We start from the raw sequence: 23,844 nt of genomic DNA on the forward strand, positions 1-23,844 counted from the left end.
GCATACAAGTTTGTATATGCACATCTCCCAGTTTATGCAGGGATAGCTGAAGTCTCCTAGGAGAATTTTTTTTCTCTATACTGGTTAGGTAGGAGGCATTGGCCTCATATAGTTTGCAATGATGTGATGCAGGTTTTGTTCACAGCAAGTTGAATGTTTAGGAGTTCCAGGTTATGTTGTCTAATGAGTCTGGAGGGGAGATTATTTATTTATTTATTTTTTTAAGAATATAGAGACACTTCCACCTTTAGTGCAATTGTCCAATGCAGTGGGCCTGTATGAGGGATAGGCAATGAAGCCTTGCACTGAAAGTGCATTCACCGGTCTTGCACCAGTTCTCTTTGATAACTCATACAGCAATGTTTTCTGGGTTAAGAAGGGCCTGCAGGGTGTAGAGTTTTTTGTTTAGGTTCCTAGCACTGAGCAAGAACACCTTAATGCTGTCAGGATTCTATTTATGTTGAAAGCTTTAGAAGACCGGCACTGCCTAAAAAAGGCACTGTGGGGATGGAATACGATTTTGGCCAATATTTAGAAGGCTGGGGGGGGGGGGAGTTGCAGGCCATACCTAACAAAGCAGTTAGGACTTTCAATCATCTTTTTACAAGCCAATATACATTGTACCCCTTTTGAATGACAACAGAAGCTAAGCCAATTGTTGAAGACAGTTATCTTTTTTCATACAGTTAAGTTGGAAGCTTTGGAAGACTGACATTGCCTAAACATGGCACTATGTGGGTGGATAAGGTTTTGATCAATATCTGTAAACTTTGGTAAAAGCTTGTGAATATATCTTCATATTTAACAGATTCAGAATACTTTCTAGGGTATAATCAACCAGAAAGTTTTTGTGTTTCTTTTTCTGTTCCACTTTTCTGATTTATATGAGTAAGTCTAGGGACACCAGATGTGAAGTAGGCACTTAACATTCTACCAAATGCGAAGGACCTGTGGCAGCAATGCCACCCATTGCAAAGAACGAGTTGATATCAGTCTCCACAAAGGGTGAAGTAATAACAAGAAAGTGCACAAAAGTCTGTTTCCATGAGTGATCCACAAAATGCAAACTGGCACCAAGTGCATAAAGGGATTATACACTGCTATCCTAGGTGCTGGTCACCCTCCACACCCAAATTAGACTACACCCTGTTCATTTACGGAGCTCCACTGCTCCCCCTGTGAACCAATGTTTTCCAGTGCCTCTCCATCCATGGTAATTGCCTTTCACACAAAGTATAATTTTTACACACACTCTCACTTATCCCAGGGAATGATGGCAGAATTCTCCAGTTCTCTACAGCTTTTTTCCTGGCTTGGTAGCACTGCCACAACTAAGAAGAAAGTCAGAGACTTCCAGTTACCTGTCTGCCCTTATTTCTTCAGTTAGTACATTTTCACTCTGTCTCACAGCATGTTACTAAACAGTGTAAACAATTACCCTCTATAACTAAACAGTGCAGCAATATACTATCCTATCACTATTTGCTCTAAACTCTGCAGAGAACATTCACACTTTGCAAGTGAATGCAGACAAGATCTGCTAAATCATAACCCTGGGTGGACCCAGGGAACATCAGTGCATCACTTTACAAATCCAAATGTCTACCAGTAAAGTACAGTTGTGTACACTTACCAAAAATGTAGATGTTCAAGTGTATTCACTGCTGCAGTCATTACATTTGGGTAATCTGCTGGCAGGTTGCCTTCAGTCGGCCTGAATTCCAAAGTCTTGGATCCTGCGTCGGTTGCTGTCTTCTCTTCCATAACGTCAGGTCGTCAGGGATATAAAACATGCAGTAGACACCATTTTCTTTAGTTTTTCTTGCCCCCGATGTCAGGTGCCCCCAAAAAGGTAGCAAAAATATATATATCTATATATACATGCATCAATATAAACCTTACCTTCATCTACAAGCAAATACACCACATAGGTTGTAGAAGATAGAGAAGGAAATATAAACTCCAGAATGACAGGGGGATGGCGGGAGGGTAACCTGGACTGCAACAGTGAATACACTCGAACATCTACATTTATGGTAAGTGTACACAACTGTACTATGTTCTTCGTGTTTCACTGTTGCAATCATTACATTTGGGTAGAATCCCAAAGCTATGGTTGGGAGGCTGGAGCTAAACAGCATTAGGTGCGGCTATAAGGCCCTGCAGCACTGCAGTGGCAAAGCCTGCCCTGGACTTAGAGTAGAGAGGCAAATGATAAGGCTTTGTAAAGGTGTGAACAGAACTCCAAGTAGCAGCCTCTAGAATGTCTTTGGTTGGTACTCCTCTGAGAAAGGCTGCTGAAGTAGCTGCAGCTCTGGTGGAATGAGACCTAATGCCCTTGGGCACAGGTTTACCATGGTGTAAGTAGCAGAAACGATGCAGTGGCTTATCCACTTTGATATTGTCTGCTTTGAAATATTCTTTCCTTGTGATCCTGCAGCATATGACACTAGTAATTGCTCAGTTTTTCTTAGAGCTTTAGTCCTGCTCAAGTAGAATTTTAGCTCTCTGTGCACGTCCAAGGAATGCAGAATTCTCTCCCCCTTGCTCTGCGGATTTGGATAAAAAGTTGGCAGGTGAATTGTTTGGTTAAGAGCCACACTGGAAACCACCTTAGGCATAAAAGTAGGATTTGTTTTCAGAGACACCCTGTCTGGGTAAAATATGATAAAAGGCTCTACAGCCATGAGGGCCTGCAGCTCTGAAACTCTTCTTGCTGAAGTAATTGCTAGTAGCAGAGCTGTTTTCCATGACAAGAACTTTATATCAGCGGTAGCAGATGGTTCAAATGGTGGCAGGGTGAGCTTTTCCAACACATAATTGAGGTCCCATGCAGGTAATGGTGATCTTCTAGGAGGCCTTAAATTTTTGGCTCCTCTAAGATACTGCTTTAGTTAAGGATGAGAAAAGATTGGTGGCTCTGTATTGTAATGAGCCGAAATGGCAGAGACATGGATTTTGATTGATGAGAAAGATAGGCCTTTGTCAAGCATCTCAGTTAAGTATTGTAATATCTGAGGAATATTTGGTTTTGCTGTATCCATTCCTTGTGCTTGATTCCAAGCACATAATCTCTTCCATTTGTCAGAATAAGATTTTCTAGTACTAGGCCTTCTGGCTTCCAAAATGACATCCATCACAGCTTTACTGAGAGGTGATGTTTGTATAACTACATGATCAGCCATGCTGCCAGGTTCAATGTCTGTAGTTGGTTGTGCAGGATCTGATTGTTTTGCTGGGATAATAGTTGAGGTCTTTGAGGTAAGGTCAAAGCTGGGTATTGAGACAAGATCCTTAGAAATGGGTACCAGTACTGGTGGGGGCCAGTCCGGGGCAATTAGTATCATCTTTGGTTTCTATTGTCTGACTTTTAGGAGGACCTTGGGGAGAAGAGGTAGAGGAGGAAAGGCGTAAACTGATAGGTTTTTCCAACTGAAGGATAAGGCATCCACTTTCCATGCTTTCTCTGTGATAAGGCCTTGTGCAGAATCTTTTCAATTGATAATTTTGAGGAGAGGAAAATAGATCTATGTCTGGGCTCCCCCATTTCTCTGTTATCATGCTGAAGACTTGTAGATTTAGTTTCCACTCGTAAGGATCCATAAGGTTTCTACTTAAATCGTCTGCCAGTGTATTTTGTTTTCCTGGCATGAATTGAGCTTGAAGATGTATATGGTAGGTCAAAGCTGTGTCCCACAGTGCCATGGCTAATCTGCAAATGGGGTATGAGTGTGTGCCCTCTTCCTTGTTTATATACCACATGACTGTGGTGTTGTCCGTCTTTATCAGTAGTTGTCCTGGATGAAGGAAGTCTTTGAAGGCTGTTAGGGCATTTTGAACAGCTAGCATCTCTTTCTGGTTGATATGCAGATGCATTTGTTTTGGGGTCTATATGCCCTGAATGCATCTTCCTGCCATGTGGGCCCCCCAGGCATAATCCAATGCGTCTGTTGTTAAGGTTTGGCTGGCAGGGGGGGGGGGTGAAGGCCCGTCCCATGTTTTGGTGACATGCCTTCGCCCACCATAGAAACTCCTGTTGTAGGCAGGGTATGAGAGGAATCATTGCTTCCGGACTGCGAGAATGTTGACTCCATAAACTTTTCAGGTACCATTGAAGTTTCCTCATATACAGTCTTGTATATGGAATCAGTAGGATGCAGGATGCCACGAAGCCCAGAGCCTGCATAATTTGTCTTGCAGATAACTGGGTCTTTGTTACCATCAGTTTGAAGTAAGTAGTCAGTTGCCTTTGCTTGTCTGGCATAAGGTACGCCATCTGGGCAGTTGTATTCAAGATTGCACCCAGGAATATTATCTTTTGAGAGTGTACCAGTTGTGATTTTTTTTCATTTATTGTGTACCCTAGGCATGTTAGAAGCCTTTTCACAAACGCCAGGTGTCAAAGAATAATGTCCTTGTTCTCTGCTTGAATGAGACAGTCGTCTAAGTAAGGATATATTTGTATACTTCTTTGTCTGTAAAATACAATTACTGGTGCCATGCACTTTGTAAAGACCCTGGGCGCAGTAGATAAGCCAAACGGCAGTGCAGAGAATTAGTAATGCATTAAGCCAGCCTTGAATCTGAGGTATCTTCTGCACGATTGTCTTATTGGGACATGCATGTATGCCTCTTTTAGGTCTAATGTCACCAGCCAAGCATTCTTGCCCAGCACGGGCAGCAGCTACTGCAAAGTCAGCATTTTGAAGTTTGGAATGTCCAGGTATGTGTTCAAAATCGATAAATCCAGTACTGGCCACCACACCTTGTCCTTTCTGGGTACTAAGAACAGTCTTGAGTAAAAACTTTGTCCTCTTTCCTGTTCTGGCACTGGCTGAATAGCCCCCATATCCATGAGGGACGTAACCTGTTTCTGTGCCTCTGCCCATTGATTTTTTGGCAGATCTGGCCAACCATTTGCCATTGGCAGAGTGCGGAAATGGAATCTGTATCCCTGTGATACTATGTTTAGTACCCACTTGTCCTGGGTTATTAACTGCCAATTTTGAGCAAAAAGTGCTAACTTTCCCCCTATGGGTGCTGAAAAAAGATAAGTGTTTGGAGTAGGCAGAGGGAAATCATTGGGATTATTTTCTGTAGGTTTGCACCTTATCTCCTCCAGATTTGGAGGTAGAAATGCCCCATTGCTTTGACCTGTATGAATCTTGCGCCTGGTATCTGGAACCCTTAGGGCGTTTGGATTTGCCTCTTTGAGCTCTGTCTGACATGGGAAAGGACCAATTTTTTGTAGGCCAGTGTCTATTGAATCTAGGTGGCTGCACTTGTAAGAAGTCTTTAACAGTTTGCATAGACTTAGCTTTGCCTTCCATTTTCTTTAAAACCTCTTCTGCCTTAATACCAAACAGAATCATGCTGTAAAGGTGCATCTAGCAATTTAGCTTTAACATGATCAGGCAAATTCTGTTCCTTTAACCAGGCATGCCTCCTAATCACAGATCCAGTAACTGCGGCCTTGCAGGAGGCCTCTAAGGAGTCAAAACCACATTGCAAAGTATGCTTTCCAACCTATTCAGCTGCATGCAATAATTCCTGCAATTCTTTATTTTCTGCACATTTTGAAATCAACATAATTTTATGTTTCAACAATCCCATAACATGTTGTTAGTACTTAAGCATATGAAATTGACAGTTTAAGGTCCTGATTGCCATGGTTGCAGAGGTATAAACCTTTTTTCCCCATCTGTCCAGTGCCCTTGAATCTCTGTCAGAGGGGGTAGGATTTTTTGCTGTTGAGGCCTTAACTCCCTTTGGACCCTGTGAAATAGTTTCAGGATCAGCAGCAGGGTTTCTAAATAAAAATGTATGTGAGTCAGGGACCCTGTAATATCTGTCAGGCTTACTGGGAGCCGGAGGTAAGGAGTCAGGGGTCAAGCTTGACTCCGAAAACACATCATCCACAATGTCTAGAACAGGGGGAATGGCTAAAGGCCTGTGCTGAGGGAGAAGAAGGAAATCCCTGAGCCTCTTTTTTGATTCTGAGATGTCTTGACTCTCCCAGTGAAAATGCTCCCTCAAAGTATGCAAGGTTCTCCAAATGAATAATCCTCAGGAGTAGATGCAGATGGTATAGACTCTTTTGTATCAGAATCCTCATGGGGAGGAATAGATAATTCCTGATCAGAAGAAATAGAAACCTGATCTGTAGATTCATAATCAGTGTCATACCTAGGCCTCTTATCTGGAGGGAGATGGGTACCCCTAATCAAGGTGACGAGGTCTTCAGCCATTTTGATCATCTGTTTTTTAGGCATAGAGGCCTGTGCACGTGAATCATGCGTCGGTTTTTTAGTTTTAGAAGTTGCTTTTGTCTTTGGTTTTGCAGCTGTCGTCGGTTTGATATAGAAATGTTGAGGTCTGAATACACCCTCAGAAGCCGGTGCCTGCTCAGCAGCTCAGGACCCATCCAAGGCAGATACATCCATTGGTCCAATACCTTGAGTATCTTGCGGCATGCCGGACTCCATGTGGGTGTCGGTAGAGGCCTGCGACTCGAAGGTAGCAGGTATCAGGGGCTGCAAAAGCACCTCACTGAGTACCGGCGAACCGGCGACTGGCTTAGGAGAAGCTTTGTCATCGGTTCTGGATCTCAACTGCCTGTCTCTGTCCTTTTATTTGTGTTTTTTATGTACTCCGGTAGTCGGATTGCTATCCGACGACATTTCTGGGTAGTTAAATCTGTTTCCAAAATACTTTGATGCAAAAATATACTGACGCTTAATAGTGCGTTGGTTAAATCTAGCACAAAACCGACAGCCAGGCACGTTATGATCAGGGCCTAGGCAAGGAATACAGTATAAATGGAAATGCTTATGAGGTATTTGCTTCCCACAAGTAATACAATTATTAACTTTTTCTGACATAGGTAAGGAGTAAGAAAAGTTTCCCCAACGGGGTACTTAGCTTTAGTGAAGACTTTGGTTTTGAAACTCAAACTCGAATATTTCAGTAGTTGGCCGGCACTTGCAAAATGCTTCTGCTTCGGGCACCGCGCGGCAAGAAAGACTAAAGAAAATGGCGTCGGCTGCAAATTTTATACCCCTGACAACCTGACGTCATGGAAGAGAAGACAGCAACCAACGCAGGACCCAAGACTTTGGAATTCAGGCCAACTGAGGGCAACCTGCCAGCAGATTACCCAAATGTAATGACTGCAACAGTGAAACACGAAGATCATCTGCTAGGGGCACATTCTTAACCATACCTCTCAACCTCTTAGCGCAAGAAATTTGGACAAAGGCCCAAAATGGGGACATTTTTTAAATATCAGTGTTATAAACTTAGAAAGCTGATGGAATAACACACGTTTTGCATTAGTATTACTTTTCTGAAAGGTATAAAGTATGAAATTCAAATGTCTGCAATTATTTTCTGACTTCAATCTTCAATGATTTGTCAAAAAACAAAAATTTCTGAGAGTAACAGATTAAAAATAAGAGGCAAAAATCTGGACATTTGGGGGGCATGCCCTCAACTGTTAGATATTCAAATTAATTCACTGCTCAAAATGCCCACTGCTAGCAAATACACTGCAACACATGAAAACAAACTATTACACACACTCCTCTACAGGCAATGTCATTCATGACAAGATCCCATTTAAACAAGGCAATAGATAAAAAAGCCTTTTCAAAACTTGCACATGCAGCATGGAACACAAAAGATTCCTCTCTTTTCTCAGGAGAAGATTCTAAGCAGGGGACCTGGTCTTACTATGCTGTTTGAATCTCATAATATCCATGAGATCCTCAACTAGCCTGACCAAGTCCAGCATGTAGGCCTAAGGAAGAGTGAGACCTTGAAAGCCAAGAATGAGGCCAGCTGGATATGGCCTTATTGTGTTTGGCCTGGGGTCTGGCTTTGACTGTGGTGTCACATGTAATCAGCCCAGGTCATGTGCGGGCAAGCTGGGCATGGGCAGCTAAAGCTCCTATCCTAGAACAGGAGATTCTACCTTTGCCTTCAGCAGTCTTGGAGTGGACATTGGGAGCCTGGTCCTGTACAGAAATCCTGGATCCAACTGACAACCCAAGTCCTTCCATTTGTGTGGATATCAAGGGGATGGATGGCATATGCTTCACTGATGGAGGGGACTATGAAGGTGTCTCTCCTTCTTTGACAATCATGAGCCTGGGGGAACTGGCAGACACCAAAAGGCTGTTGCCCATAATCCTTACATGCTTTGAACTCTTCTTCGTGTGACAAGGAGGTTATACTGCAGCTCGAGCAGCAAGTACCATGATGCACATAGGCCCACTGACACTCCCTTTCCATTTCTAAAAATCTTTCAAGTTATTCCACCCTAAGCTTGATGATCCTAGAATTGCAATAAGCATATTGGGAACAGTTGTGCATGTTGTGCTTGGGCCACAGGCAAAAAAAAAAAAGACACAAAATGTAGAACTCCCACTAAGGGATTTGCTTTTCACACTTTATGAAAGCACTGGGCTTAACCAATGGACATCTAACCATACATTATTAAGTAATAAATAAAACAGTTCCTCAATACTGCACTTGTATTGAACACAGTTCAAACTCTAGCTTCGGACCATCTAATTACACAACAGATCTGAATAGGGCTCCAATGGCAAGAAAAAACTGAGAAAATGGAACAGTCTGACATCCTTTACATCCTGACATCACTGGGAAGGACATCTACCAGGCCATAAGGAGAAGGAGAAACACCCTGGTATTCTGGCTGGCTAAGGGTTTACATATCAGGAAATCCTAAGGCATTATTACTGTTAACACTGAAATGTATGCTCATTCCTCCCCAAGGAGAGGAAAACAGGCCATGCCCCTTCACTTATCCTCCCTGCTTGGGTTCTCCAAGTGCTGGGGTGGCTAATCAAACCCAAGTCACCCAGGTCACAGTCAGGACTCTGTCCTCTGTATTACAGAGCCAGGCTTTAAGAAATGAATATTTCTGACGTGTTTTGAAGCATGCTTACCAAGTGCTTGGAGAGATCATTCATGAATTCTCCATAGTGTAGACCTTTGTCTTCATGTAGATGTCTCTGGAACATTTCAGTAACCAATTCAGAGCCCAAGACTGGGGCATTCATCCGAAGAGCAAACTTGCAGGCCTGAAGAGAGAGAAAAAGAAATAATGTTTTACCATGAAGGGCACATTTTCTGAAAACAGTCAACAATACTTTTCAGCAATTGGTCTTTCAAAACTGGTGCTTTTCCCTAGTAAAAAAAACAAAACAAACTCCTGTGTATTTACAACAATGGAAAATTAAATGCAACACAAAAACACAAACACTCACATACAGTCACAAAGGACAGATTAAACAATACCACACATCTAACTATTAAAAGCAATACCCTGGCTAAGTAAATAAAGCCAACACACTATACAATGACAGTTTTTTTTAGATATCCATTTCCCCATACTACTCAAACTCTATAAATCAGACACCAGGGGTGTAGGGTTAAGTTGCAAAAAAAAAAAAAACTGCAACAGTCATGCAGTCATTTCTGCACACACTTCCCTAACCTGTAAAACCTAAAGTGTTTTGCTGCATCTAAGTCTGCATGCAATAAGCTATTAGCTGTGCAGAATAAAACTATACCCAATAATAAAAACAAAGGAATAATTAGAACATATAAAATATTGCATGATAGCTATAAGAATATCACAGGAGGTTAAAAAGGATTGGGAAGAGAGACTGGATAAGCAATTCACAAAGAAACAATGGGAAGATATATGTATGTCTCCCAAATATGCAAACAAATCTAGAAGATTTAGGATTTTTGCCTGTAAATGTTTGCATAGATACTTCTATACCCAAGTAGATTCCAGGGAATTATCCTCAGGCAGACAACAAGCATTGGAGTTGTGACGGGGAAGAAAAAGGTAACTGGGAACATATTTTCTGGGAGTGTGGTGAATTGGCGAACTTTAAGGATTCCGTGTGAGATGCACCATCAGAGATGCTGGGTGGGTAGATTGGTCTGACAAGGGAGATGATTTTTCTGAGTTACAATACACAATTGGAATTACCTAGGCATGGGTAAGGCCTTGCTGTGTCTAACATTGGTGGCTGCCAATAAAGCAATTACTAGAAAATCAAAATCTAAACCAACTATACAAAAAGTAGTGAATACAGTAACAGAGATAAAATAACTGGAATTGAGATCTTAGAAAAAGTTATGAGCAAACTACATACCAAACAATGGGAATTGTGGGAAAAATACATACAAGGGTGGAATGAGGTTTGAAAGGCGCAGGACTTAAATGAGCTATGTAATGTTTGACTGAAAAAGACTGGGTAGATTACAAGTGCTGTACAATGGGGAGTGTGTCAGTATAGTTTGTGATGTGAAATGCTTGCAACTAGGACTGTGTCGGTCTGCTTTGTTTTCATTTGTAAAAATGTATGCCTGCCTATGTAGTAAGTGATGGTGTAACAAAGATGTTTATTGTTTAAAAACAGTAGGAATTGAATAATTTATATAATGTTGCTTAGGTAACATGATATATAGCAATATATTTCAAGGCTAAAAATCCTAAATGTTTATATTAATTATAGTTTCATCCAGAAAAAAGGAGGTCATTGTCCCACTGTATTCATCCCTCATTAGACCCATTATAGAATACAATGCCCTGTTTGGTATGTACTTCTCAAGACATCTGCAACAACTGGAAAAGCCGCAGAAATACCTCACTAAAAGAATCACAGGCCTAAAGCAGATGCCCTATGCTGCCCATCTAAAAAACCTCCAGCTATATTCTGTCACATATCGTCTACTCAGAGGTGATCTCTGCTTAACATACAAGGCCATGTCAAACCCAGAGCTGTGGGACATGCTACACTATCCCAATCCCTCAGAGCCACATGCTCCAAGGATCTAAACCTCGTCATCACAATGAACAAAACATGCTGGAAGGATAGGTTCCTGACCCAGAGACTCCCCAGACATGTCAAGCACAGCGCCTCTTTGGCCCTCTTCAAAAGGAACATTGACGACTGGATGGGAGATAGGAAATTCACCCCAAGGATCACATCAGTCGCCCTGCTAGACAAGGGTCCAGGGAAGTAAATACTGTGGGAAGAAATAGCCAGGGAATTGTTAGGGCTAGGCTTGTACAGGCCCTAGGGCCGATAGCCTAGTACCAACCTATGAATCTATGATTACTTTTATATGAATGTAAATTTACCTGTGTCACAAGTGATAATTCAGTAAAGGTGTTTTGAAAAAAATCTATACTATGAGAAGAATCTTTGACTTAATATACTTGTTTGGGGGAGTTTTTTATGTTTGCATATTTTAGTGATAACTGGCTACAGTTCATTTTTCATCTCCATGTTTATTACAACCATTTCGTCTAGCATTTAAACATATTTCAAAGCGAGACAGTGTATCTGATAAAATGATTCATGCTTTTATTTCTGTTATTTCAAATACTGCAATTAAGGTCCTTGGAATTTTAATGTCGACGTGTACAGGCTCTGCCTCTGAGACACACTAGAGAAGGCAGGCACTTGTTGAATCTATGTGAAAGTAGAATTATGTGGGGGAACCAAGCATACTAAATACACACTGCAAAGTTGTGAGCATTCTGGCAGGCATTATGTTGTGTCTTTCAGAAATGACAGACATCCTGACAACCTTCCTTTGGGGGGTATGAAATCAGCAAGGTTAAATGACTCTGGCTGGAGCCCAAGCCTGCACAGCAAATGGTTAAAACAAATCAGCAATGGAAGCGCTGGGGTCGAAGGCCTCTGAACTAATGCAAATCCCAAAGCACAAGAATCTGGAACTTGTGATGCTCACATCCTTCTGTATATGGGGGGGGGGGGCGGCAGAAGGATGAGTCTGACCCACTTAGGAAAAGAACCTCAATGAAGACCCAGGAAAAGATAACAAAAATTTGGACAGATGCCTTTAGACCAAATAAACCTATTCAAGTCTTCCACAGAAAGGAGGAGAGAGGAATTTGGGACTGGTCAACTCACACAGCAATTGGATGGGAGAAAGACTAAGATGTAGTTCTTACTGGATCTGGATAGGCTTTCAGGAGGTAATGTCACAGGCATTATTTGAAACATGGATGCCAAGAAATGAGAGCTAAGCTTGACAGATGAATCTAGTCATCCACATTGAAAACAAACTGGTTATGATCGGAGACTCCATCATTATTCTTTGTAGTGCTTCATGTCCTGCCAGTTACTGGAAAAATTACTTTGTTCTACATACTTTTGCCCCTAGTGCTATCCTCCAGTGGCCTGCTAAAGATGTTGTGTGGGATCTGAGGTAGTGCTGTCACTTTGTATTACATTATGGTATTGAATCTGGCAGTTGGCACAGAGGGTTAAGGTTGCAAGCAGTAGTTCTTGTGGTTCAAGGTTTGATTTCCACAGCCCTCATTTGCCTACTGTGTGACCCTGAGGAAGTTGCTTAACCAGACATTGCTAATGGACTGCCCCTGAAAAGGGATTGTGTGTCCAGTGTGCCTACCCAGTTAACAAATGGATGTTGATATTATGGTTGCATACCAGTGTGAGATGATCTACTGGAAGGGGACCTGTAACAGTCATCTATCAGTGAGACTTCTACCTTGTCTAAGCTGAAAAAGAGGAAAGCAGAAGGCTGGAAACATGCTTTAAAACAAAGGTACTGTGATGTCTTCTTGTTTTCTTATATTAGAAGACAGCTTAATTGAATTAAGATAAACAAAAAACTGTACAAACATCATCTCTCCAAAAGGGGCATCAAACAAAAGGACAACGGACTCTTGGTAGTTAAAGATGATGTGCGCTGTATTGAATAATTATGTTAGCACATGTCTGCCACTAAAAGGAAAGGAAATGTGTCTGTATTTGGCTGTGAGAGGCTTTGCTTACTATACTTTGCGAAGCTTCAACATATATATATATAAGCTGTTACTTGGGTAGATAAGCTCTCTGGTAGAGCTGGAATGGATTCAGGGATGCAGATCTCGACCTATACGAGGGCAAATGTGGCAGTGGGGCTACTAATGTTTATTTCACTGCCTAGGTGAGTCTCTGCAAGTTTTTAGACTGGAACTACTGTTTTCACAGGTTTATAGGTTAGTACTAAGCTAATTCCTTTTGTGAGCCATTTTAAGCCTATGTAATTATCCCACTTGAGATTCAAACCCTGCGCCTTTCATCTGTAAGGTAAACACCTTAACCATTATGCCAACCCTCAACCACTCTGGTATACTTGTGAGTACTAAGTCTACATAGCAAGAACATCAGGAAGTGTTAACAAGACTCATCAGCAGTGAAGGAAGGTTCTTCATGCAAGAGATGCTGATGAACTGCATCTGAGATGTGCCTATACAGTGTGCATACGATATGTTAGAATGCTGCATTTCTAAAATCCATTTTATGAGCTTATCAAATGTCTACCCTCAAGGTGTGATATTATCATACAAGGAAAGTGGACATTCTTCTGTACCATGTGGCCTGGTCAAGCTTGTTGGTGCCATAAATTCGTAGTACCAGGTCACAGGGAGGGGTTAGATGCTTTCCTGCATCTCTGTGGGGCTTCATTATGCCGTTATCATACATAATCTGTGCATGTAAATATGTCACTGCTCACTACAGATACTTCAGGCATTGTCGGGAGGATGAAACCCGATAAGCAGAACACTGCTCATTTAGATGCACAGAGCATCAGTACTGCAGACAAGGTGTGTATATGAACCTGTGATGCTTTAAGCAAGCCTTTCCTACTCTAAATGGTGGCAGGGACTGACTTTTACTTTGGGGAGTGTGTGTAGGGGTAAACTGGGCAAGGCTGGGTAGTACGGATATTTAGTGACCTATCAGCAGTGAGGAGTTTACTATGGGTTATTTCCCATGTGCTAGTGGTTTTAGTGGAAGAAAGTACAGTTGTGTACACACTTACCATAAATGTAGATGTTCGAGTGTCTTCATAGGTTCATAGGTTAGTACTAAGCTAACTGCCCTTGCAAGCCATTTTAAGCTTAGCCAATTAACCCTTGTGAGACTCGAACCCTGCACCTTGTGTTTGTAAGGCAAACACCTTAACCATTAGGCCACCCTCCCAACACTTCACTGTTGCAGTCATCACATTTGGGATATCCCTGCCAGGGTAGTCCTCGACTGGCCTGAATACCACAGACTTAATATTTCTATGTCGGTTGCTGTCGCCTGAGGACTAACGTCTGGTCGTCAGTGGTAAAAAGTAAGGCAGCTGATGCCATTAAATCAGTTTTTCTTGCCCTAACCTGTTAGGGGCCCCCAAAGTAAGAGGCTAGGTTCTGGTGGGAGAACTCCACCAGTGGAAAATAAATACCAATATGTCCATTGTAAGGAAAGGAGAACAACAAGGAAAAATAACAAAAGGAGAAAAAAGGGGGATGGAGGACTGCAACAGTGAATACACTCGAACATCTACATTTATGGTAAGTGTACACAACTGTACTATGTTCTTCATGTTTCACTGTTGCAGTCATCACATTTGGGTAAATTCCCAAAGCTGAGGAAATGGGTGGAGGCAGTCAAGGAAGCTAGGGGCTGGCTAGGATGCCCTGCAAGACTGCAGAGGCAAACCCTGCCCTGGATTTGGAGAAGAGAGGCAGGTAGTAATGCTTGCTAAAAGTGTGAACAGATGTCCTGGTGGCAGCCTCGAGGATGTCCCTGGTGGGGACTCCTCGGAGGAAAGCTGCAGAGGTGGAGGCTGCTCTGGTGGAGTGTGTCTTGACCCCCTTGGGGGGAGGCTTACCATGCTGTCTGCAGCAGAAATGGATGCAGTGTGCTATCCATTTTGAAGTGATTTGCTTGGAGATAGTTTTGCCTTCTGCTCCTGTAGCAAAGTTAATCAGCAATTGATCAGCTTTCCTGAAGGGTTTAGTCCTGTCCAGATAGTATCTGAGCTGTCTGTGCACACTGGGCACCACCTTGGGCATGAAGGATGGGTTAGTTCTGAGGGATACCCGGTCTGCATGGAAGATGATGAAGGGTTTCCGCAGCCATGAGTGCTTGCAGCTCAGAGACTATTCTGGCTGAAGTGATGGCCAGAAGGAAGGCTGTCTTCCATAAGAGAAATTTTAGCTCTGCAGAAGAAGCTGGTTCAAAAGGAGACAGGGTGAGCTTTTCCAAAACAAAGTTAAGGTCCCAAGCTGGTGTTGGTGAACTTCTGGGGGGCCTCAAGTTGCTAACCCCTCTGAGGAACTGTCTGATCAAAGAGTGTGAGAAAAGGGGCTGCTCAGTGGGAAAATGAGCAGAAATGGAAGAGGCATGAATTTTTATAGAGGAGAAAGAGACCACTGTGTAGTAGGTCAGCTAAGTATTCCAAGATGAGTGGGATGGAGGGCTGTGCCATATTGCCCTCAGCCTAGATCCAGGTGCAGAACCTTTTCCATTTATCTGCATAAGACTTTCTGGTGCTAGGGTGTCTGGCCTCATGGATAACATCCAGAACCTGTTTACTGAGGATGGCAGATTGGTTTGGATTTAAGGAATAAGCAAAGCTGCCAAATTGAGTGTCTGCAATTGGGGATGCATGAATTCCCATTCCCTCTGGGTTAGGAGGTTTGGAATCTGAGGAAGATGCCATGGAGGCAAGTGAGGAAAGGCTGCGCAGCAAGGGGTACCAGTGCTGTTGGGGCCAGTCTGCAACTATAAGAATGGTCCTTGGTTTTTCCTCCCTTATTTTGAGTAGTACCCTGGGGATGAGAGGTAAGGGAGGAAAGGCATAGACCGAGAGGTTTACCCAGGGGAAGGACAGGGCATCCACTTTCCAAGCCATGCAGTGATGCTCCCTGGTGCAGAATTTGCTGATCTGATGGTTGGTGTGGGAGGCAAAGACGTCAACCTTCGGGGTTCTCCATTTCTGAGTTATTAGGAAGAAGGTACTTCTGTTGAGCTGCCACTCATGTGGGTCCAAAAGGTTTCTGCTTAATTGGTCTGCCAGGGAGTTGAGAGAGCCTGCTAAGTATTGTGCTAACAGGTGTATTTGCATGGAAGAGGCTGTGAGTCAAAGGTTCATGGCCAGCCTGCATAGAGGGTAGGAGCGAGTCCCTCCCTGCTTGTTGATGTACCACATCACAGTGGTGTCTGTTTTGATCAGGAGAACCCCTGGAGAGAGAATGGGTTTGAAAGCTATCAAGGCGTGCTGCACAACCATCACTTCTCTTTGGCTGATGTGCAGGGGGATTTGTTGTGGGCTCCATTGCCCAGTATGCACCTGCCGTCCAGGTGTGCACCCCAAGTGTAGTCTGATGCGTCTACGGTAAGGGTCTAGGCGGCGGGGTGTGGGGAGAAGGGCAGTCCCTTGTTGTGGCAGCATGCTGTTGCCCACCAAAGAAATTCCTTTCTGAGGCAAGGAATTATAGATAGTAGAGTTTCCAGGTCTTGAGAGTGTTGACATCAAAGGCTCTTTAGGTACCATTGGAGTTTCCTCATATGCAGTCTGGCATATGGAATGAGGAGTATGCAAGATGCCATGAACCCCAGATCTTGCAGGATTTTCCGTGCAGAAAGCTGGGGCCTGGTGGCCAGTTGAGAGAAGTATGCGGACAGGAAAATTTATTTCTCTGGTGTAAGATATGGGATGCTGTGTCCAGACTTGCGCCCAGGAAGATTATCCTTTGGGTGGGCACCTGTTTTGATTTATTTTTGTTGATTGTGTACCCTAGGGAGGTTAGTAGACTCTTTACAAAGGCCAGGTGTTCAAGCAGCTTTTCCTGGCTGTCTACCTGAATAAGGCAGTCATCTAAGTAGGGGCAAATTTGAATATTTCTTTGTCTGCACAAGGCAATGGCCTGAGCCTGGCACTTTGTGAAAACTCTGGGAGCAGTAGATAAGCCAAAGGGAATCGCAGAGAACTGAAAGTGTTGAGATCTGCCCTAAAGTGGAGATATTTTCTGCATGATTCCCTGATTGGAATGTGGAGGTAGGCCTCTTTTAGATCCAGGGTGGCTAGCCAAGCATCCTTAGAAAGCATGTGTAGCAGCTGCTGGAGGGTGAGCATTTTGAATTTTGGGATCACAAGGAAGGTGTTTAGAATGGAGAGACTGATGATGGGGCACCAGGTGTCCTCTTTTCTGGACACCAGAAAAAGTCTGTAGTAGAAGCCTTGGCCTATCTGTTCTGCAGGAACATGCTCTACTGCCCTCAGAGAGAGCAGGGAATGGATTTGCTATTGAACCTCTGCCAACTGATTTGGCGGTAGATCTGGAAATCCTTTTGGGGTTAGAAGGGTGTCGAAGGCGAATTTGTATCCCTGAGACACAATGTTCAGAATCCATTGGTCTTTGGTAATGGTGGCCCAGGTGCTTAAGTGAAAGGAAAGTTTTCCTCCTAGGGGTAAGTGAAGGTGGGCAGAGGGGAGGTCAGGAGAAGGTGAGTCATTGTGAATTCTTACCATAAGGCAGTGACTTAGAACTCCCTGGTTTTGAAGTGGAGGTAGTCCACTGCTTAGATCTCTGCATTTCATGGGGCTGCTGTCAAGGGGGTCTGTTTCCACGGGCCCTAGGCTGGACCTGTTTACTCGGAGCAGGAAAGGACCAGTTCTTGGAAGGAAAATGCCTGCTGAACCTAGGGGGCTGGACATGTAAGAAATCTAACTGTTTGCATAGTTTTTGCTTTTTCTTCCATTTTTTTTAAGACCTCTTCTGCCTTAGTGCCAAATAAGTTATATTTGTGCAAGGGAGCATCCAACAATTTAAATTTGACATGATCTGGCAGGGGTTGTTCCTTAAGCCATGCATGTCTTCTAATGACAGATCTAGTGACTGCTTCCCTGCAAGGAGCTTCTAGGGCATCAAAACCACAGTGCAAGGTGTGTTTAGTTACTTGACTTGCAGAATGCATTAAGTCTTGTAAATCTTTAGATTCTGCTCAAACAGGAAAGGAGAACATTTTTTATTTAAGAAGTTGCAAGGTATGTTGCTGATATTTAAGCACATGGAACTGACAGTTTAGTGTCCTGATAGCAAGAGTATCTGAGGTGTATACGTTTTTTCCCCATCTGTCCAATGCTCAGAATCCCTGTCTGAGGGGGGTGGGATTCTTAGCAGAGGTTGCTTTAATCCCTTTTGGCCCTTGAGAAATGACCTCAGGGTCAGCTGTTTAAAAAGACATTTGTGTGAGTCAGGGACTCTGTAGTACCGGTCTGGTTTTCTGGGAGCAGGAGGTAGGGTTGTCAGGAGTCAAGATGGATTAAAGGAAAACATCATCCACCACATCCAGGGCTGGGGGGATGGCCAAGGGTCAGGGTCTGTGTTGTGGAAGATCTAGGAATTCCTTGAGTCTCTTTTTAGACTGAGGGTAGTCCTGACTCTCCCATTGTAAATCCTCCCTTAAAGTATGCAGGGTTTCCCCAAAGAGAAAACCCTCTGGGGGAGAGGCTGAAGGAATGGATTCCTCTGCATCAGAATCTTCATATGTGGAGAGGGGCTGCATGTCTTCATAGTCAGATGCATCAGATTCATCTGACTCTTGTTCAGACAGAACTACTGGGGACAGATCTCTTTTCCTTTTTGAAGGGGTAGCTTGGCTTCCCCTGATCAGTATGATAAGATCTTCTGCCATTTTAAGGATTTGAGAGTGTGGCAAGGTAGCAGGCACCTGAAAGTGGGTAGTCGGTTTCTTGGGTGTGGTTCGAACCCTGGGCCTAAGGAACTTGGGTGTTTTCAAAAGAACGGTAGTCGCGAAAGCAGACGGTTTGTGTTGAGATTCAGAGGTGCGAAGGACTTCCTCGGACGCCAGTGCCTGCTCAGCGGCTTCGGACCCATCCAAGGTAGAGATGACCGCAGGATCCTTAGATGAAGAAGAGTTTTGCGGCATAACAGACTCCAAAAGGGTCTCAGTAGCGGCCTGCGAATCAACTGAAGCGAGCATCAGGGGCTGCAAAAGCGCCTTACTGAGTACCAGAGGACTGACAACTAAGCTTAACGGAAGCATCGTCGGAAGGTTTGGACCTGTGCGGTCTTGTCTCTGTCTTTATCTTTACGTTTTTTTAGAAGATTTGCTATCGGATGGATTACTGAAGACATATCAGAATTCGAGGACTGTAAACAAAAATATCTGGCTACAATAAGAGCCCGACGATGGATAGTTCTGGCATTAAAGCAGAGAAGTGACAATGGGGGATGTCGTGGTCTGGGCCTAGGCAAGTGATGCAGTAAGAGTGGAAGTCTCAGTGTGGTATTTGCTTCCCACAGGCGAGACAATTATTAACTTTTTCTGACATTGGTTAGTGCAAGAAAAATAGCTTTAGAAGACTTCAACTTCAATTCGGAAACAAAAACTCTGGTAGAGGCCGACCGGCACTTGTGCAAACTGCTTCTGCTTTGGGCTCCATGACAAGAAAGACTGATGCAATGGCATTGGCTGCCTTACTTTATACCACTGACGACCTGACATCAGTCCTCAAGCGACAGCAACTAACTCAGAAATACTAGTATACTATGTATTCGGGCCAGCCGAGGGCTACCCTTGCAGGGATAACTCAAATGTGATGACTGCAACAGTGAAACAAGAAGAACATCAGCAGGTGTCTGGATGTGTGATTGAATGCTGCACTAGAATTACAGGATGTGAGAATGGATGAATGGTATGGGATATGTTAACTCAAATGTCTGATGGCAAAGTGAATAGGTGAAGGATGAAGATGGTATGCATGAAATGAACGAGAATATGAGTGCGGATGATGGCTGATGGGTGTGATGTGATGGCACAGTCATCAGTGTCCATGGGAATGAGACTGACCTGGAGGATGTTGGGTAGGTTCTCTGTACCAGTTTATGGATACACAGCACATGCATCTCTGTGGATTGTGGTAAATGTTAGGGTAGGACACTTGCAAAACATTTGGTGGAGGCTGTAAGATAAAGCATTCAATTTTCTTAAGGGCGACAGTTCTCCTGTAGATGAGTAGTGAAATTGGTTGTAATTTTGTGTGCGGGGAGGTAAGTTCTGGAATGACTGCCTCCCGGGTAGTAGGCACTGGGATCCTGAATAGGCCTTGCTTGTATGGGATGGTGCTTGGAAAAGGATGAGTTCATTAAGTAGGAGTCAATGTCCACTTTATAACATGGACTATTGGGGGGTGGGGGTTGAATAATCTAAAAGAAGGTGATGACTAGCCTCAAAAGAGGTTAGGTACTCTGTTATACCTGAAAGAGCTAAAGATGAAGAGAGCAAGTCTGGTAAGCCAAGGGATTTTGAGTTTGCATGGGCACAGTTTGAGAAAGGATCAGAAAAGGGGGAGTGATTTTTGGAAGTAGGGGAGTGATGTAAAAGAAATCAACAGTTGGAAAAGTTGACAAGTCTTGATGAAATGTAAAATCATAGGGGCACTGACTGTGCTGGGGAGCTTCTACAGACCCAACAGCTAAAGGGGAAGAATATGTATTATGTCAGTTAAATATAAGCAGGAACTATGTGGTGATGAGGGGTGGAGACTACAATGTGGTGGTCTATTTGTACTTGGACAGATTGCCTTTTAAGAGGCATTTTGATATGAAGTGCAGAAAAGAATTCCGTGGGGATAAGCAAGCTTTAACTAGCTACACAGAAAATGGGGTATGGTGATCAGAACTTATTCAGTTTCTGTGCAGATGAGAGGAGCCAAGCAAGCAAATCAAACTAGTTCTTGATGGACAAGGAGTTAGGAGTACATGGGCCAGAAGTGAGGATAGAAGAAAGGGATAAATGACCAAGCAGAGGCTGGTATAACTAGGGGAGGGTTTTCTACAGTAAGCAGGTGATGGTGGAGCCTGTGGAAGAGGAAAGTATTACAGCAGATGGATGTAAAAAATGGTGAGGGAAGTATTAAAAGCAAGTGAACATGAGAGGGGTACCGTGCTATTAAACCACAAGAAACAGGAAGAAGGGGAAAGTGCAAGGATGTGATACAGATAGATTATCAGGATGTGAGGGAGGAGTTGGTACATAAAAAAATCAACAAGACAGAAAGAGATGGAATGTGCTGCTGAACAGGGTAACTTCACTAGGGTAAACATGGACTGAATGGTGGAAAAGACCGGGCAGTCAAGAGACAAAAGGGCAGAAGAGCAGCAGGAATACAGTGCACTAAGAGGGGAGGTGGAGGAAAGGTGAGGAGAGTATGTTATGAGAGGTAAGGTACTGGGGATCCAAACAGAAATTATGGAACTGAAACTGCATCGGAGAATGTCAAAAAGACAAAGAAAGTACCAAGGACAGGGCTGCTGATGGTAGGAATGCACAAAGGTGGACAATTATAAAAGGAAAGGACATGTGAAAGAAGGTGGTGAACGAGGATTCTAATGTGTAATGCTAGTCTTTATATTTCAGATGGGTCCCATGGACGTGGTTTCACCATTACATTGTATTTGCTTATCACTCTGATTTTATGAAGTTATAATGGTGAAATCCTTCTGCTTCCACTAGCCGTAACATCCACTTCGACTGCTGTTTGTTCAAATTGTCAACTTATTTTTATTTATTTACAATTTATGAACTGGAAAAGTTCTTTGAGGTTATACAGAGCCCATTTTCAGTGGAGGCCCAGGGAGAAAAGCTCAACAGTACACTAAGAAAAATCAAATAAAATTATATACATAGGCAGTATACATTATCTAACATATTGGATTACAAAGTTAAAAAACAAACTTAGCAGATCAGCAGCCAGGCAAGTACTAGTGAGTAGATTACAAAGTTTTTAAAGATTATAGCTGCATACCAAATTTTTGATAATGCACAGACTGAAAAAAATTGGGAGAGGATACATCAGTGGTAGTTATTCAAGGAGGATGAGTGCAAGTACAGTGCCAGGTGGAAGAAAAGTATGTTTGGAGAGAAGTTTTAAAATGGGCAGGATTTGGGTTGGTTCTGATAGCTAATGGTAGAGCATTCCAATTCTTGGCGAAAGAGTAAGAGAAGAGAAATTGGCCAGGTTTGGTTTGTGCACTTGGAAGTAGCTAATTCTTACATCTAAGGGGCTTATTTGGGAAAAGTAAAGATAGAACTAAGGGCGGGACAATCAGAAGGTTTAAAGATAAGTTTGTGAGCAGTGGCTGTAAGCTGCAGACATTTGAGGTAGTTTGTAAGTTCCAGCCATGTGAGCTAGTGAAAAGCAGTACAGCAATGAGAGAAGTTTGGGACTTTGTTGCAGATTTTGCAATTTTATTATAACTTGTCGACCTTAGCTTTTAGAGAGGTTTGGAGTTTGGTAAGAAGAAGGGAACCATACATTAGGGAAGGGCTTAGGTAAGTGGAGGCAAGGGCTTGTTTGGTGGAGGGGCTAAGGAATGGATTATGCCTGCAAAGCTTTCCAAGTTTTTGATGTGTTTTTTGGATGCTTTGTTGCAGGTGAATATCAGATTGTAGGTGTTTATCTATGAATACTCCTAGAAGTTTACTGTGGCTGACAACTTCTATTAGTGCTTTACTCTGGGAGTAGATATTAAACAGTTTTGTCCAATAGAGTAGACTTTTTGGGGGTGAAAATCATGAGCTTAGATTTATTTGGGTTAAGTGGCTTTTAAACATTTAGGATTCAGTGGTGGAAAAGGCAGTCTGGGTTTTGAGATGGATTTCAGAAATAAGAGTCAGATGTGCAGATGATGGTTGAGTCATCTGGATACTGAATAAGGGCTCCATTGGTTATAGATATGTGGAAATTGTTAATGAAAATATTGAATAACAACATCGCCACAGTAGTCAGGAAATCCTTCTATGTGGCACACCTCATCACAAAAGGATTCTCCTCTAGAGAGTTCCTCTCTACTCATCCCTCATCAGACCCATTACAGAGTACAATGCCCTGTTTGGCATGCATCTCACAAGACACCTACAACAATTGGAAAGGCCACAGAAATACCTCACTAAGAGGTTTACTGGCCTCAAACAGATGTCATACCCAGACCGTCTCAAAAAACTCAAGCTCTACTCTGTCGCATATCGCCTACTCAGAGGCGATCTCTGCCTAACATACAAAGCTATGTCAAACCTAGAGCCGTTGACATACTACACTTAAAGAAATCCCAATCTCTCCGAACCACACGCTCCAGGGACCTAAACCTTGTCACCACAATAAACAGAACATGCTGGAGGGATGGATTCCTGTCCCAGAGACTTCCCATACTCTGGAACAAACTACCCATTCATGTCAAGCAAAGCTCCTCACTGACACTCTAAGAAAAATCTTGACGACTGGATGGGAAATAGAAAATTTACCTCAGGGATCACTTCTACGGCACTGCTTGACAGGGGCACAGGAAAATAATTTTCTTGGGCGGCGAAAGCCAGGGAACTTTTTTGGCTAGGCTTATATAGGCCCCAGGGCCGATAGCCTAGCACCTACTTATGAATAGGAGGGGACCAAGTATGGAGCTTTGAGGCACTCCAGTAGAGGTGTTAAGATAAGAAGAGAGAGCATTTTGCCATTTGATGGCCTGCTGTCTGTCTTTTAGATAGCTAGAGAACCATTTTAGAGTGGTGGTGGAAAGTCCAAAGTTAGAAAGTTGTGATAGTAACAAAGGGTGGGAAACACCATCAAATGCCTTAAAGAGATTTAAGAATATGGTAAATACTATTTTCCTGTTATCACAAGCTCTGTTACAGTATCCAGGAAAGAAAAGGTCAGTCGTAGTGCTGTGGCCAGGTCAGAAACCATGTTGAGTGGAAAACAGGAGGTGGTTATGAAGAAGATAGGGCATCAGCAGAAGGTGACTGCACTTTTCTAAGATCTTAAGAGATAGGGGAGAGGACAGCAATTGGTCAAAAGTTGCAGATATCTTTGTTTTCCTCCCCTTTATGAAGAGGAATAATGTAGGCTTTCTTCCATAATTTGGGCAAGATTCTGGAATGCATCTGTTAATTAGGATACTTA

General features: G+C 43.1%; 1 protein-coding gene across 2 annotated transcripts in view; it reads right to left on the reverse strand.

Annotated features, from left to right (window-relative positions):
* Positions 1–23,844, reverse strand: part of MROH1 (maestro heat like repeat family member 1) — a 2,449,684-nt gene that overhangs the window by 96,576 nt on the left and 2,329,264 nt on the right. For both annotated transcript variants that reach the window (XM_044067698.1, XM_044067696.1), the window contains one exon: positions 8,970–9,104. In XM_044067698.1, the coding sequence (XP_043923633.1) occupies positions 8,970–9,104 (135 nt within the window). The remainder of the gene's footprint in view (positions 1–8,969; positions 9,105–23,844) is intronic.

Source organism: Protopterus annectens, chromosome 3.part1, assembly GCF_019279795.1.
Source record: "Protopterus annectens isolate FY-2018-M chromosome 3.part1, PAN1.0, whole genome shotgun sequence".
In the NCBI taxonomy this organism is placed as follows: Eukaryota; Metazoa; Chordata; order Ceratodontiformes; family Protopteridae; genus Protopterus; species Protopterus annectens.